The 17,677-nt window shown below is 40.8% G+C and overlaps 1 protein-coding gene across 1 annotated transcript in view; it reads left to right on the plus strand.

Moving 5' to 3' along the window:
* LOC136859161 (peroxidase) overlaps nucleotides 1-3,514 on the plus strand; it is a 266,353-nt gene extending 262,839 nt beyond the window's left edge. The window contains exon 14 of the mRNA XM_067138679.2: nucleotides 2,427-3,514. Coding sequence (XP_066994780.2) covers nucleotides 2,427-2,502 — 76 coding nt within the window. The 3' untranslated portion in view covers nucleotides 2,503-3,514. The remainder of the gene's footprint in view (nucleotides 1-2,426) is intronic.
* The last annotated feature ends 14,163 nt before the right edge of the window (nucleotides 3,515-17,677 follow it).

The raw sequence follows: 17,677 nt of genomic DNA on the forward strand, positions 1-17,677 counted from the left end.
CCTGGTGTGAAAATGGGAAACCACGGAAAACCATTTTCAGGGCTGCCGACAGGGTATTCGAACCTGCTATCTCCCGAATACTGGATACTGGCCGCACTTAAGCGACTGCAGCTATCGAGCTCGGTGATTCAATCACTACTGACCTGCATTTAGGGCAGTCGCCCAGGTGGCAGATTCCCCTATCTATTGCTTTCCTGACCTTTTCTTAAATGATCGCAAAGAAATTGGAAAATTATTGAACATTTCCCTTGGTAAGTTATCCCAATCCCTCACTCCCCTTCCTATAAACGAATATTTGCCCCAATTTGTCCTCTTGAATTCCAACTTTGTCTTCATATTGCAATCTTTCCTACTTTTAAAGACACCACTCAAACTTATTCGTCTACTGATGTCCTCCCACGATATCTCTCCACTGACAGCTCGGAACATACAACTTAATCGAGCAGCTCGTCTCCTTTCTCCCAAGTCTTCCCAGCCCAAACTTTGCAACATTTTTTTAACGCTACTATTTTGTCGAAATTACCCAGAACAAATCGAGCTGCTTTTCTTTAGATTTTTTTCGAGTTCATTATTCAATAAATCCTGGTGAGGGTCCCATACACTGGAACCATACTCTAGTTGGGGTCTTACCAGAGACTTATGTGCCCTCTCCTTTACATCCTTACTACAACCCCTAAATACCCTCATAACCATGTGCAGAGATCTGTACCCTTTATTTACAATCATATTTATGTGATTACCCCAATGGAGGTCCTTTCTTTTATTAACACCTAGGTACTTACAATGATCCCCAAAAGGAACTTTACCGAGCTCGATAGCTGCAGTCGCTTAAGTGCGGCCAGTATCCAGTATTCGGGAGATAGTAGGTTCGAACCCCACTCTCGGCAGCCCTAAAAATGGTTTTCCGTGGCTTCCCATTTTCACACCAGGCAAATGCTGGGGCTGTACCTTAATTAAGGTCACGGCCGCTTCCTTCCCACTCCTAGCCCTTTCCTGTCCCATCGTCGCCGTAAGACCTATCTATGTCGGTGCGACGTAAAACAACTAGCAAAAAAATGAACTTTCACCCCATCAACGCAGTAATTAAAACTGAGGGGACATTTCCTATTTGTGAAACTCACAACCGGGCCGTTGACCGTCGATGTTAGGCCCATTAAAACAACAAGCTTCATCATCTTCAAGCGAAACTCACAACCGGACTTTTCACCCCGTTTATCATCATACCATTGCCCACCGTCCATCTCAAAACTTATTTTTTACTCTCAATACCAGTGGTATGATGGTATCTGAAATAACTATGCGTACCAGATTGTATGAACAGGGCTTCAAATACCATTGTTCATGTAAAAAACCCTTACTCACCGCTGTCATTATGAAAAAGCGACTCCTGAGGTTATGACAGCACAAATCGTGAACTGTGGGAAGTTGGAAAAAGGTATTACACTGTAAAGTCAAAAAAGTTCAAAATGGTGTAGTTTTTAACGTCTTGTTGAATTCTCTGTGTGTTACAACTTTAAACATTTACTTCCTGAGTCTGCTTTCTGTTTTCTGATGAATCAAGTTTCCAATGCGTGATGGACAAAACAAAAATCATACGACCAAGGACAGATGAGAAACTGGACTCGTCGTGCATTGTAATAGAACTGTCAACATCCTACATCTGAATTGTGTGGTCAGTGATATCAGGGAAGGGTTGTGGTCGCCTTAACAATGTTGAAGAAGCGATGAAACAAGATAAGTATATCAGCTTGCTAGAGAAAAGACTGATTCCACAGTTTAGTGACTGGTTCCCAAATGGCAAAGACTACACTTTCATTGAAGATAGGACACCTTGTCATACAGTTAAAAGGGTAGAAACCTTTCTTCTGCAGAAAAAACATCAAACTTCTGCCATAGCCGGGTAACTCTCCTGATTTAAACCCCATCGAGAACGAATGGAAACTGACTGACGAAAAGAGTTGCCAAAGAAGGCATAACAAGTAAAATCAGATTAATTGAGAAGCTTATACAGGTGTGGTATCATCATCCCAGCATCCAGGAAGTCGTCCAGTCCTGCAATGAAAGTATGTCGCAAAGAACTGAGGCCCTAATTCGTTGAAGATCAGGACACACAAAATATTCAATTTTGGCAATAAGCTCCATAGAAATGAGTTTCGAGCAATTTTCTTACCTGAAAGTTTGAAAAAGGTTTAAAACACTCACAGTGTATGTGTATATCTGTATTATGATCTTTAGGTACATATTCTATAGTTTTCTTTGAATATTAGCATAAATATAGGCAAATATTATGAAAATTGCAGGTGATTATAATAATATGGCCATGTACTGTATTGTTTTGAAGCCTCAAATATTAGTTATACACCTGGAGAGGCAATAAATAAACACGTTACTTCTTTACATTTTATCACTAATTCCCTCTGTTACAGGAACCAACGAGTGGCGTGCAACAGTGAATCAGTGCCTCGTGTGGATCTCAGCGCGTGGCGTAATGAACGAGTTTGAAGCTGAGATATAAATTGGAGACAAGGACTTTATTAAAGTCATCTCTATACCCTGCTGTCGGTGGACAATGCAATGGACAGTGTTATATGAAGTATATGACCCGTAACATTATATATCGTGTGCCACCTACATCACGTGTGTGAAGTAGTGCTTGAGAAGGCATTTTTATCAATATTTAATGTGGATATAAACTTGTGGAGTAATTGCATATGTATTCTTGCTTAAAGCATAACTGAACCCAAAGACGAGAAGTTCCATTAACAAGAGGTAATAAATTCGACGTTTTTCGTTTTTGATTATCTAGGATGCTTTCTCTCCGTTGTCCGAAACTCGCACATCTGAATTAAAGAACTATTGGACGCAGAGAGAACATTCTTGGCTAGGCACATCTGTAAAACGTATATTGAACATTTTATTGAATTTCTGTTGATAGTGAATTATCATGCTCACTGATTTTGACACTATAATTTTAGGCGAGTGTATTCCGTGAGTTATTTCCAATAGTGTTATATTTACTTTAGTAATGTTGTTCTTATAGCAAGGGAGATAATTCTTGCTATATACGTTATCTAATTATACAATGAACAGAATTATGAGCGCCCTGCAAAGAAGATGTTCTTTACTCACGGAAAATGTAGACATTATTGCAATTTATTTTTCTTCCTGTTTCATGTAGAGTCCGGATTATTAGGTACTGATAGGTTAGATTGCAAACTTACATAAGTCAGTAACAACTATACCCTACACTGTACAACGGTTATGCTATGAGATTTGCATAGATATTAGGGGTACAGCCTATAGAACTCCTTGAATTTATTCTCCTCTTCCTACATTGTGGTACAACGGGTTGCATGACACTTCCTACATACCAAATTACTTTGCATTCTAACCTATTACCACCTAAAAATCCGAGGTATACGATATAAGTATCTACAACATCTTGCTAAACGAGCCTTCGTACTTGGTAAGTGCGAAGTGTTCTTAATTGATTAAAGGTTTTCATATATTCTGATATACCGACCTCCTTTGTTCTCATATGTAGGAACTCTTCCCAAGATTACGGCCATTTTACGAGTAGTGCATGCAACGTTTAAATTTATGCTTTTAGTAACTCATGGCCAATATTTTAGCTTGTAATGGTACTAGTAGTTTTTCATGGGATCTGTCCGCAATGTATCTTGTTTTCATTAACATCCCCACGGATAAATGTGCAAAGATTCAAAGTAATAAACACATGAACTGCTATGGAAATATCATATAAACAACCACATGAAAATACATCAGAAAAAGAAACTGAATAACATTTGCTTTTATGCGAACTTCTTGAACGTATTGCAAATTATTGAAGTCGATTCGTTAATTTCGTACATATTTTCTAACTGTGAAAGCACTGATGGAATTGAGGTGAAAGACTCAGAGAATACTTTTCAAAATTTCTGCATTGTACGACTGAGGGAAATATATTGTCAAGAAGAATTAATTTTAGGGTTGCTTTGAGATTACACGTATTCAGAAATCAATTCCGAAGGTAAACTGGTTGCAATGGTTTGATTTATTTCTTTGAAAAAGACAAATCACGAAAATATGATGCGCATAACCAGGTTTTTCTTCCATTCCGAATTAATATGAACAAATGCCACACGCCCTGCACCAACAAACCGTTTAGCTCGATACTTCTGTAATATCTATGAAGTTCGGTCATAGCACCTTAATGTCGAGAATGATAAACGAACGTGTGATTAAAACAGGCCCAACAAACACTTTAGCACTTACTCAAGAAAATACGTAAGAAAGAAAAGTATCGTTTTAGAATTAAGAAAGGAAGAATCAGTCACTCAATACGAGTAACCCATTGCAAACAATAAATTGCTCTGTTCTGTCATATACTACCTAGAGTAAAATACACCACCTGTAAGCAATCATTTCATTAATAGAATCGAGATTAATTTTCCAGAGAATAAATTGCTACTTTGTATCACAGATAAACATGCAGAGAAGTACCAACGAAGAGTATAGTCTTGCACCCCTGTATGAGGTTTGGCCATATTCCGCGCTGTTGTAAGTACCATTCTTTTCGAGTTTCCAGTCTATAATTCCTTTATATTCTAAGTTCCGTGCTTTTCGTGAGCCCAGTCTATTATTCCTTCCTATTCTACGTTCCATGCTTTCCATGGGTCCAGTCTATTATTCCTTTCTTTTCTACGTTCCACACTTTCCATGGGTCCAGTCTATTATTCCTTTCTTTTCTACGTTCCACGCTTTCCATGGGTCCAGTCTATTATTCCTTCCTATTCTACGTTCCACGCTTTCCATGGATCCAGTCTATTATTTCTTTCTTTTCTACGTTCCACGCTTTCCATGGGTCCAGTCTATTATTCCTTTCTATTGTAAGTTTCATGCTTTACGTGAGTCCAGTCTATTATTCCCTTCTATTCTATATTCCATTCTTTCCATAGGTCCAGTCTATTATTCCTTTCTATTGTCTGACTCGTTGGCTGAGCGGTCAGCGTACTGGCCTTCGGTTCAGAGGGTCCCGGGTTCAGTTCCCGGGCGGGTCGGGGATTTTAATCTTAATTGGTTCATTCCTACGGCACGGGGGCTGGGTGTATGTGTTGTCTTCATCATCATTTCATCCTCATCACGACGCGCAGGTCGCCTACGGGAGTCAAATAGAAAGACCTGCACCTGGTAAGCCAAACCCGTCCTGGGATATCCTGGCACTAAAAGCCATTCGACATTTCATTTTTTATTCCTTTCTTTTCTAAGTGCCATTTTTTCCATGTGTACAGTCTATTATTCCTTCCTATTCTACGTTCCACGCTTTCCATGGGTACATTCTATTATTCCTTTCTATTCTACCTTCCATGCTTTCCATGGGTACATTCTATTATTCCCTTCTATTCTACGTTCCATGCTTTCCATGGGTACATTCTATTATTCCTTTCTATTCTACCTTCCATGCTTTCCATGGGTATATTCTATTATTCCCTTCTATTCTACGTTCCATGCTTTCCATGGGTACATTCTATTATTCCCTTCTATTCTACATTCCATGCTTTTCGTGTGTCCAGTCCATTATTCCTTTCTATTCTACGTTACATGCTTTGCATGAATCGAGTCTTTTACTCTTCTCTATTCTAAGTTATTTTCTTGTCATGTGTCCAGTCTATTATTCCTTTCTTTCTAAGTTCCGTGCTTTCCACGGATACAGTATATTATTCCTTTCTATCCTTAGTTCCATGCTGCTCATGGGCCCAGTCTATTATCGCTTTCAAGTTCCATGCTTTTCATGTGTCCAGTCTAATCCTTAAGAATTTTGATGCTAAAATTGGTGTCAACGTACTGTATAAACGTTTCAACTAGTATATCACGTATTAAGAACAATGTTATTTTATTAAATCTTCGTCGATATAAATACCTCTAGGACCCGTCCGAGTACCTTATAAGTATTGGTCCAAATTTTGGGACTGATCTATGGAGCCGTGTAGATTTTAACGAATAAACACGCTTTCATTTGATTTTATAGGCATAGATTTGGAATGGATTTTTTCCTTACTAAGACGAGGAGCCCTTGAACGAAGAGCCACATCATCTACACACATTTCCACATGAAAGAAAAGTACTACGCAGGGTATAGTAATTGACAGAACATAATAAAGACAAGAAAAGCTCGGTTCTTGTCCAAAATATTTTCAATAACACTAGATTTTCATCGACGTGATTGACTTGAGGCATGCTATGCACACAGTGAATGTAAAAATTCTGTAGTCCCATGCATTACATGTATATAAAGAAATGTAGTATTTGTCCAGCTCCTTGACTGAATGGTCAAGAGGCCCCTTATTCGATTCCCGGGCGGTCCAAGGATTTTAGCAGCGTCTGTCTAATTCGTCTAACTCGCAGGTTTGATACTCGCGTTCGTCTTAATACACATCTTCATTTCTGCACAACACATCACACTACAAACTACTGCAGAAGTACGTGCTAGTGAATACAGAGTTGACGTCATGAATGACATACGGTTGTAAAACTAGATTGACTCCCAACAATGTGATAAACCATAGCAATTGAATAATTGTCAGGAATAGATGATATAAAGAAGATAAAGTATTCCATTTCAAAGCAAAATGATCGCGTTCCCAGTACGGGACTACAATTTAATTTCACCAGTTGAAAATAACTTTTCAGAAAGCTGAATTTAGGCTTCTTCAATCTAAAATAACAATAGTTCCACCTTCTGAGAGTGGTAACGAGGTAATGAGATGGAATGCCTCGTCTCCCGACGATGCTGAGTATTACACCGTTCAGACACCACTGAACGACTGCTTTGAATCGCAATGAGTGGTGTTGCACGGGGGGAGTTCTCTATTTGCAGTGATGAAACCGCTGTGACAGTGAGGCGAAACGCTTCCCACTTAACAACTGAAAAGCCTCAACAATTGTAAATTGTATTTTGATTCGTGTTTTAGAGCAGTACAGAGAAATCAGTACGAGTGAAGTTATATAACTAACCATATTTATTTGACTGCCAAGCGTTAACTGGTCGAGTGGAGTCAAGCGAAATACAGGTTCATTTAACAGCCCCAGGCGGAAAAAGAGTGAGCGGATAAAATCGACAACAAAATACTGAAAATGTAGACATAGAGGTAAAGTTGATAAAGTGACTCAGTGACATAAATAATAGGACAGTGTCTTTACGTATGGATACAACATATTCTTCCTCAAGTGCCATACATGGTCCCGCAGTTGTTAGCGATCACCCTAGAGAGAATACCCCTTTCATTGTTTAATTCGAAGAGGAGTTGTTCGATATTTTGGAGGAATGATATCGATGGTTTACCAGCTCATCTCTTTCCTTCTACCTTGCCTTTTAATATCAGATGAACGGTAGAAGTCTGTACTTTTCACCCCGTGGAATATGATGATGTTTGAAAAAATTTATCTTTGCTCTAGCTCTCCTTAATACTTCATTATTTGTTACACAATTTTTATGAGCATTCTCCTATGCATCACATTTCACAAACCTCTGATCTGTTCATGGAGGAAGCTTTGACAGTCCAGGTCTCTACTTCAGAAAGCAGATATAATGTGTCAACAGCTTTTGCCTGAGTTTGACGTTTATGTTCTGTGAAAATCCACAGTCTGTTTCCATTCATTCGACAGGGTCATAAATGGAATGAATGAAGCCCCATCTAGCGGTGAGGATAGGAATTGTGTCGTCTGCCGAATCCTGTCGCACTCCTCTGGGGCAATAATTGATGACTGACAGATGAATATGAAATGATGTTGGAGACTGTAGCTGGAATGAAGGACGACAGGGAAAATCGGAGAACCTGGAGAGACACCTGTCCCGCCTCCGCTTTGTCCAGCACAAATCTCACATGGATTGACCGGGATTTGAACCATGGAACCCAGCGAAAAGAGGCCTGCACGTTGCCGCCTGAGCCATGGAGGCTCAAGGTTTATGTTATCATTACGAAAAAATGACATCTTCTGGAAAGGTGATCTAGAATTCTCGATACGGCTTCTGATCTCTGATTCAGGGTGTCTGTTAACGTGCTCCGAAGGTATGTGAACTGAGTTACTCGGTCTATGTATTAATTATTTAATGAAATAGAGCCACCTTCATGGTCGCTTCTGCTACATACCATGAGCTAAGTTTTTAAAAGTGTTATTTGAAAGAGAGATTTTACATTCATATGCAACACCCACACACAATACACACAATAATCATGTCGATTATATGCGGAGTGAGAAAAAAAGAACATCCAGCTGAAATAAATTTGTGATTCCATATTCTTAAATGGTACTAAATTGTTCTCCTTGTTTGAGATTAATAACACCGAAAGCATTGATACCAACTTGTTAAAACGGAACTGTACAATTTTAATCCGCCAGCAGAGAAGTGTTTAAGGGAATTCATGACGGAAATAATGCGATTTTGACAAAGAATAGAATTTTAAAATTTAACCTTAAAAATCCCCCAATTTTTCTCATTCAGTCAGTTTTCCCTATCGCCACTTTTATAGCTTAAATGCCGGATGTAAATGGTAGCGGCGCGGCGTACACAGAACGAGCATACGCTCCTTTCTCTCACTTTTTCAGACAATATTGGCTTCAAAGATTTTCGGACTACCATTTCAATAATTCCTCTGGAATATATTTACCTTGTAGTAGGCCTACGCTGTGCATAAGATGAGTCAGAAGTCTGAGGGAGTAACTTGCAGTCCAGAGCAGTTTTAATGCAAGTACCTTTCTTAAAACTTTCAAGTGCATTTTTCAACCTTAAAATATTATCAGCTCCTTACGACCGAGTTCTTAACAGATTTACCTGACATTTTCTGATAAAATTTCAGTTTGTTCAGGAATTAAAAGTATTTCTGCATTTTATTATCAGTTGAATATTACCTTAATATTTTTGCTCCTAAAATAGCACCAAACTGGAATTGTACTTATTGTATGAGTAATGAATTCCTTATTGCAAAACTCAGAGTTACTATTAAGTATTTGATTATTTTGACAGGTTCTCAAATTTTTATTGTGTCATTTTTTTTTTCGCGAAGGAGCCATATGTTGTTGCCCCTTATGAGATTGAATCGCGGAATATTTCAGAAGGAGAAAAGAAAGGGATCCTTGCATTTCAGACCTAGTGACGAAGAAGAATGCTTAGCAAGTAGGGGAGCAGTGGGCGTTCTGAACCACTTCGTCAGCATTTTTTGCTGAGTCAGCACTCGAGGTCATTGACCCCGTGACGTCATCATCACGTGCTATTGTTTGTAAACAAAGCCACGTGCTCTTGTTTGTAAACGAAGCCACGTGCTTTTTGACAGCCACGTGCTTTTTGACAGCTGTCATCGACAACAACGCATCGCTAACCTCACTGCTGCCATCTTGACGGGCCTAAACCTCAGTGCTGCCAACTAAACCTTACTAGCGCGAGATTTGAATTGGTAAACAAAGCCACGTGCTTTTTTGACAACTGTCATCCGCCATCTTCCTTCACACACCTCAGTGCTGCCCTCTTTACGGTACAAATTCTTACTAGCGCGAGATTTGAATTAGTAAACAAAGCCGCGTGCATTTTTAGCGTTAGCACATTCTCATGTTTACATACACAGCACTTGCATCACACCGCCATCTTGCATAGCAAACCTCAGGGCTGCTCTCTTCACGGCATTAATGCTTACTAGCGCGAGATTTGAATTAGTAAACAAAGCTACGCGATTTAACAGCTGTCATCCGCCATCTTGCTTCGCTAACTTTAGTGCTGCCTTCTTTACGGCACTGCTGGTAATTTAAAATCAACGTGCTTTTTTGACAGCTGTTATCTGCCATCTTGCATTGCAAACCTCAGTGCTACACTCTTTAGCTACTTACCTTTGAAATGAGGTGGCGGCAATTTGAAAAATTCTATTTGACAGGAACCATTTTTAATCAATAGAGCATCGTGCTGCTATCTTTAGCTACTTACCTTTGAAATGTAGTGGCAGGCAATTCCACGTGACAGCTGTCATCCGCCATCTTGCATCGCTAACCTTAGTGCTGCCCTCTTTACGACACTGCTGGTAATTTAAAATCCACGTGCGTTTTAACAGCTGTCATCCACCATCGTGCATCGCAAGCCTCAGTACTGCTATCTTTAGCTACTACCTTTGAAAATGTGTTAGCGGATAATTTAAAAAATTCTACGTGCTCTTATTTGGAAACAAACCCACATGCTTTTTTGACAAGCTGTCAGCGGCCATCTTTAATCAACAGAGCTACTGCCTTTGAAATGTGGTGGCGGATAATTTGAAAAATTCTTTTTGACAGCAGCCATCTTTAACCAACAGAGCACCGTGGGGTCATCTTTAGCTACCGCCATCTTTCATCGCATACTTCGGTGCTGCACTCTTTAGCTACTTACCTTTGAAATGTGGTGGCGGATATTTCAAAATATTCTACGTGGTTGACAAACATACATGCACCGGGCGAGTTGGCCGTGCGCGTTGAGGCGCGCGGCTGTGAGCTTGCATCTGGGAGATAGTAGGTTCGAATCCCACTATCGACAGCCCTGAAGATGGTTTTCCGTGGTTTCCCATTTTCACACCAGGCAAATGCTGGGGCTGTACCTTAATTAAGGCCACGGCCGCTACCTTCCAACTCCTAGGCCTTTCCTAGCCCATCGTCGCTATAAAACCTATCTGTGTCGGAGCGACGTAAAGCCCCTAGCAAAAAACCTACATGCTTTTTTGACAGCAGCCATCTTTATTCAACAGAGTACCGTGCTGCTATCTTTACGGGTTCTACCTCGCTAATTAGCACTTAAAGGCTAGTACAGAAGATGGCGATGGCTGTTATAGCCTCCTCCTCTACCTCCTCTGTTAAGGCATAGCTTTATCGAACAAGTTTAAACATGCGTCGGGATAGCTAGAGTAAGCACGTGCTGCAGTGATGACGTTATTGTGCATGTTTATACTTAATCGTTTTCTTATGAGTAAGTAGGTGTAAGGAATGCAATAAGTACAACATTTTGAATGCGATCAAATATTTATTTACTATGTACTACAACAATGTTCGTTTTGCTGCTCACAAGGAGTTAACACTTTTTTTTGCAGAGTCAGCACCCAAACATGCATCATGACTGAGTACGTGCTGCAGCGATGACGTTATTTTGCATGTTTAGACTTGTATAACCAACTGCTATTTTGTATGGAATTTAACAGGACGAGCAAGCAAGCCGCTACTTGTCGGCACACTGCTAGCAAGGTGTCCTTCTCAACATACTATTATCTTAGAAAACGACCGGATGCCCTTCTTGACGGTTGCAGAAAAACTACAGCCTTATGCGACAGCTGCTCTTGCATGCTTTTGTGCAACGACGCATTTTTTTAAGACCTGACAGTAGACAGTGGCCATCTATAATCAACACAGCATCGTGCTACCCTTTTTAAGGGCACTCGTAGTAGCGGGTAATTTAAAATTCTACGTAATTTTTTGGCAGCTGCTATATTTAATCAACAAAACATCGTGCTGCCCTCTTCACGACACTAAACCTCACGGGCGGAAAATTTAGTAAGATGCTCTTTTGACAGCGGTCAGCGGCCATCTTTAATCAACAGAGCATCGTGCTGCTATCTTTACTGCACTAAACCTTACGACTACTATAGCGTTAGCGAGACGACACTGAAGTCAGCACAGTCTTTCCTCCTACAGTTCTGTATTCGACAGCGTAAAACAGTGCAATCCTCTCCTCCTCAACGCTATCTTTAAGAAGTCTATCCTTGCTGGGCTACCCTCCTTATAATCAGCTCAATCCCTACTCCTCCGTCGATACTTAGCCGCATTCCTCCTCCTAACAGCGAGACGATACAGAAGACAGCACAGTCCTTCCTCCTCCTACAGTTCTGCAAAGAGTCTAACCTCGCTGAGCTATCCTCCTCATAGTCAGCTCAATTCCTCCTCTGTCGTAACGTACCTACTTTCCTCCTCCTAACAGCGAGACGATACAGAAGACAGCACAGTCCCACCTCCTCCTACGGTTCTACGAGGGGTCTAACATCGCTCAGCTATCCTCCTCAAGGTCAATTCAATCCCTCCTCCTAACAGCGAGACGATACAGAAGACAGCACAGTCCCTCCTCCTCCTACAGTTCTGCGAGGGGTCTAACCTCGCTCGGCTATCCTCCTCAAGGTCAGCTGAATCTCTCCTCCTCTGTCGAGAGTTAGCCGCGTTCCTCCTCCTAACAGCGAGACAGCACAGTCTCTTTTCCTCCTACAGCATAATCCTACCTCGTCTGTCGGCTTAGCCGCGTTCCTCCTCTTAGCAGCGAGACGATACAGAAGATAGCACAGCCCTTCCTCCATACAGTTCTGTATCCGTCATAGCGTTATAGAAGGCAGCACAATCCTTCTTCTACAACGACAATGTTGCATGTTCGTTAACAAGGTAAACTCAAGCCTTTACGATAGGTGTAAAAAAAAAGATAAGTAGAACATTTTAAAATATTTATTAAAATCCTTGTTGTGTGTCTTTACACAATAATACACCTACGATGTAATTCTTTTTCTATTTCTTGAATGTCTTGTGTGTATACAACATTATGATAAGCTCTTAGGAGTTATAATCGGTCAACGAATAAGTTAACGTCTATACAGTATCTTATATCTGCATAGGGTAACAGAGTTTTGCTAGACAGATGATGTCGAAGAACTTGTTGTGCTTCACAGTTTGATTGAAAGGAATCTTCTGATGTTTGCACACCTACAGAACATGTTGTCGGAAATAGCTCTGAAACGTTGAGTTCTTCTTTTTCTTCCTCTTCCTTATCTGGTAGTGTATCAGTAAGCTGAGACGATGATATATCGTTTATTAAGCGTTCTACTGGTAAACAAATGTGTTTTGAATTTACATGTCGTGTGAGATTATTACGTCTGTTGAATATAGCAGTACATTGTTTGCATGCATATATTCTAATGTTATGCTTTACAGCTTTATGTCGTTGACGATTGTCAAGTCTTGAACAACTTACACTACAAAGATCACACATAAACATAACGGATGTTTTACACTGCAACCGACAAATAACAACTGCCTATTTATCTGTAAAACTTCGTCTAATAAGGAGGAGGAGTGGAGGGGTATTTGATAGGGAGGTGGCATTAGCTACGTTTTATTTATTTATTAGACTTAGATGCTCCTTCCGTTATTATCTGCTCTAGTCTTCTCCCGTCCTCCTCTTTATATTTTACATACAGATTACACTTCTCTCTCTCTTCCTCTAACTAGGGCTAGGTAGCTTTTTCCCGAGCTGATGCTTGTAACCGCGTTCGATCCTAGCTCAGTCTAGAATTCGGCAAAAATGACTCGAACATCCGAGTAAAAAAGCTCTATCTAACGGCAAAGATTAGAATTAAAGTGTTCTAGCGACAATTACAACCTACAGCAATTACCTAGTGTAAAACTACAGGATTTAAACTCACTATATTCTAGAACGGTAGCTAGCGTTGGTAAAAATATCCTTGTTCTTTCCGGGATACTGTCTGCCGCTGCTTAGCCTGCATGAAGCACGTCGTATGTAGAAATTTCCGTCCTTAACAGGAATCGAACCCGGGGTCTACCAAGCAACCGCTGAGGGAAGGGGTTCTCTGCGCCTTTTACAACAGGTAGTAGGTGCAGAGTTTATAGATAGTGCATTTTAGTTACTTCTTATGTTAGGCAAGAAATACCGGCAGTGTTTATCAGGAATAAACAACCGGCAGAGAATACTATAGATGCTCTTTTTTTGTACGACAGGAAAGGGGTTCGATTCTAGCGCAGTCTAGAATTCGGTAAAAATAACTCGAATAGTCAGGTAGAAAAAGCCCTATCTAACTGCAAAGATAAGAATTGTAGTGTTCTGTTTGGACAAGGTCCTTGTTCAGCATAAAGCCGCCTAGGCGAGGTACTAGTCATTCGCCCTAGTTGTATCGTACGACCTAATGTCTTACGCTCTACGACACTGCCCTTGTAGTTGGATCCCTTGCTAAGTCAAAAAAAAAACCTAACCCTAGAGGGTAAGCAGAGTAAGAAAGAAAGAAATAGTAAGAAGCTATACTGAGCGAATTAACTACACAGAGTAGCTGTAGTGTAATTGTAATTGCTAATGATTCCGGCTTAGGAACATCGTGTTTTAATTCTGGCTCGGGAACTTGGTGTTTTGTTAAATATGTCAGCCACTTGTAGATAGATTTACTAGCACATAAAAGCTTCTGTTTGGACAAGGTCCTTGTTCAGCACAAAGCCGCCTAAGAAAGGTACTAGCCGTTTACCATAGTTGTATCCCACGACCTAATGTCTTACGCTCTAGGACGTTGGACTCCCGTAGAAAAATTCGAACACCTCAGCATCTATCAAAACCCCGTAAATAGTTAGTAGGACGTAAAGACAATAATTATCCCATGTTTGTTTCTGTTCAATAGTAGTAACATTGTAAGGTTTGTGTCAGGAAAGACATCCGGGAGTATAGATGAAGATATACAGCGTTAGCTTGAAAAGGCCCTTGTTCAGCATAGCAGGTAAAGCTGTCTAGTTAGAACACTGTCTTTGAGGAAGTATCTGTTTGTTAGAGTTAGTCAGAGAAAACGCACAGTAAAGAATGTACACATCGACAGAAATTGTACACTCTTCCGGTTGTCTCGTTGTCAAGGAGCAGCGAGCAGCGAGAACACCGCATATGATTAAACATAAGGTGCACAGTTTACACACTTGTACCTCTAAATAGCTTAATTAACAGTAGAATAGCATTTTCTTAGCTGTGTAAGTAATTCGCTTTGTGCATTTAGCTCTGTAAAACTATAGGAAACGCATCTCAGAGAAGATAAAACTAGGTGCCGGCACATAGCCTACAAACAGTTTCCCTGTGCTTTTTTACTATGTTGTGACGACTGCCTAGCATCATCAGTTAATTTTGGCTTTTCCCTGGGCACCTTGATCAGCTCTTGTTCTTTTCAACCGTTCAGTAACTTTAAGTAATGTTATAACGAATTTTTTGTCTAACAATTGTCCCGTTTTCCTACAGAGTCAGGATCTGGTGCCGGCACATAGACTACTCTAGCACTAAGGGTTCTGCTTAACGCCCCCATCCGACAGATAAACAGCGTAACATGGTCATACACACTCCAGCACCATGGGTTCTGCTCAAGGCTTAACGTCACCATCCGACAGCGTAATATGCTCTTATGCAGTACTGAGTAGTTTGGAATTTAATGCAAGCTTTAGGCATACAATCTAGTCACTGACAGCTAACATTCTAATGTTTCGACCAACGGGACTAGAACCGGCTAACCTCGGTGTACGCCCCCATCCAACAGATAAATCACGGTCAACAGCGTTATGCATTACATTTATGTGTGTCGGGCCGATGACCTTCGATGTTAGGCCTCTTCAGACAAGAAGCAACATTTATGTGTGGCTAGTATTCGGGAGATAGCGGGGTTCGAACTGCACTGTAATCAGCCCTGCTCATTTTACACCAGGCAAATGCTAAACGGCTAACCACTTCCTTCCCGCTCCTAGCCCCTTTCTTCTTCTGAAACTTATGCATTACAAACTCGGTGTCGGAACATAGCCTACTCCAGAGTCTCCTTATTCGAAACCCGGTGCTGGCACATAGCCTAAATACCGGGGTTCGAACTACACTGTAAATGCTAGGGAGGCGGCTACGACCGCTGCCCTTTCTTCTTAAAAATCTGTTTTACGGTCGGATGCCCTTCTTAACGCCAAAAGTCTATGGACCGGGGATTTTAAATCGCAAGAATCTGTTTTACGGTCGGTTGCCCTTCCTGACGCTAGGACTGCGACTTTAAATCGCAGTATCCATCATGTGTGGTTGAGCTTTTTTTAGCAAGAAACAATGCTTTGTTGGCGACAACGCAAGAATCTGTTTTACGACCGGATACCCTTCCTGACGCAAAGACCTGGATTTTCAATCTCAAGAATCTGTTTCACAGCCGGATGCCCTTCCTGACGCAAGGACCGGGATTTGCAAACAGTGTACGCCAATCACGATCAACAGCGTTATAAAGTAGCGGGGTTCGAACTACACTGTCGTCAGACAAATACTAAGCGGCTGATCGCTTCCTGCCCGCTCCTAGCCCTTTTCTGCTCAGCAAGAATCTGTTTTACGGCCGGACGCCCTTCCTGACGCTAGGACTGGGATATTAAATCGCAGTATCCATCATGTGTAGGCGATCAAGGTAATGTATATTTTTGCAGTGTCACTTCTGTTTACTGTGCATTTTTGCTGAGATAACATGTCACTTCCGCACACACAGTAGCAGTACTGTTCTCATTTGCCTTTATAACTTCGAGCAGACTACATGCAAAACAATTATAAATTATAAATCTTTTTCTCCTCTACCCCCTTATGTAAGTATCTTAGAAAATCCATGTATCTGTGTGTGTGTAAGTGCTATCTCGCAACATTCTTTGCCGAGTGTTCCGAAAATAAGGAGTGATGTGTATCGGTGTTCTGCTCGATAACCCGTGTTGCAATTACTAAACGTGTTAGCTGTGCGGTGAGCGAGTTGGCAACGCAGTATGGTTTATTTTTATTTTAGCATGATGTGTATCAGTGTTCTGGTCAATAACCCATGTATTTGCAATCACTGAGCGTGCTAGCAGTACGGTAAGCGAGTTGGCTACGCGGTATGTTTTTTATTTTCGCACAAAACAAGGCAAATCATTGAAGATGTACTTTTGCTGTATCGTTTACTGAGTGAGTTAGCTACACTATATGGTTTTTTGATTTTCGCACAAGACAAGGCATATCAATGAAGATGTACTTTAGCTTTATCGTTTACTGAGCGAGTTGGCTACGCAGTATGGGTTTTTTATTTTTGCATGACGTGTATCAGTGTTCTAGTCGATAACCCGTGTATTTCTAATTACTGAGTGTGTTAGCTGTGAGGTGAGCGAGTTGGCTAGGCGGTATAGTTTATTTATTTTCGCACAAAACAAGGCAAATCATTGAAGATATACTTTTGCTGTATCGTTTACTGAGCGAGTTAGCTACGCGGTATAATTTTTTTTATTTTCGCACAAGATAAGGCAAATCATTGAAGATGTACTTTTGCTGTATTCATATTATATGCACTGCCTTATGCATAAGATCGCGGTCTATGTTCGATAGAGATATGTCTTAACAGAGCGGGAAGAGGTGGCGGCGGCGGAGGAAGAAGAGGAGGTTACAACAGCCGCTACCTTGCAGAAGATGTTCAGAATTCTAGTCTTCTTAGCATTGCAGTAAGCGATATTTTTTTTCCTCAGAGGTATTCCTTAACATGTTGAAAGTAACGACACCGAGTATCGTGTTCCATTCTAGTCTTGTTGTGTTCTAAACATACGTTCGACATCGAGTACAGTGTTCAATTCTTGTCTTGTTATGTTTCATTCTCTTCTTTAGTAAACTAAACACGTGTTGTAGCAATGAGGTTAGAAATGTCGAGATAGCTACAAGCGATGTTGAAAAATCGTGTAAACGTAAGTTTTTATTTTCTACCGCAAGAACGTGTATGCACACCTATCGATAATGCTTGTATCGACTATCGTACTAAAATTCTTCCGCCAGAGCGTGCAGCAATCGCATGTGTGCGCGCGCACCTATCGATAATGCTTGCATCGACTATCGTACTAAAATTCTTCCGCTAGAGCGTGC

The sequence above is a fragment of the Anabrus simplex genome, chromosome 1 (genome assembly GCF_040414725.1).
Source record: "Anabrus simplex isolate iqAnaSimp1 chromosome 1, ASM4041472v1, whole genome shotgun sequence".
Lineage (NCBI taxonomy): Eukaryota > Metazoa > Arthropoda > Insecta > Orthoptera > Tettigoniidae > Anabrus > Anabrus simplex.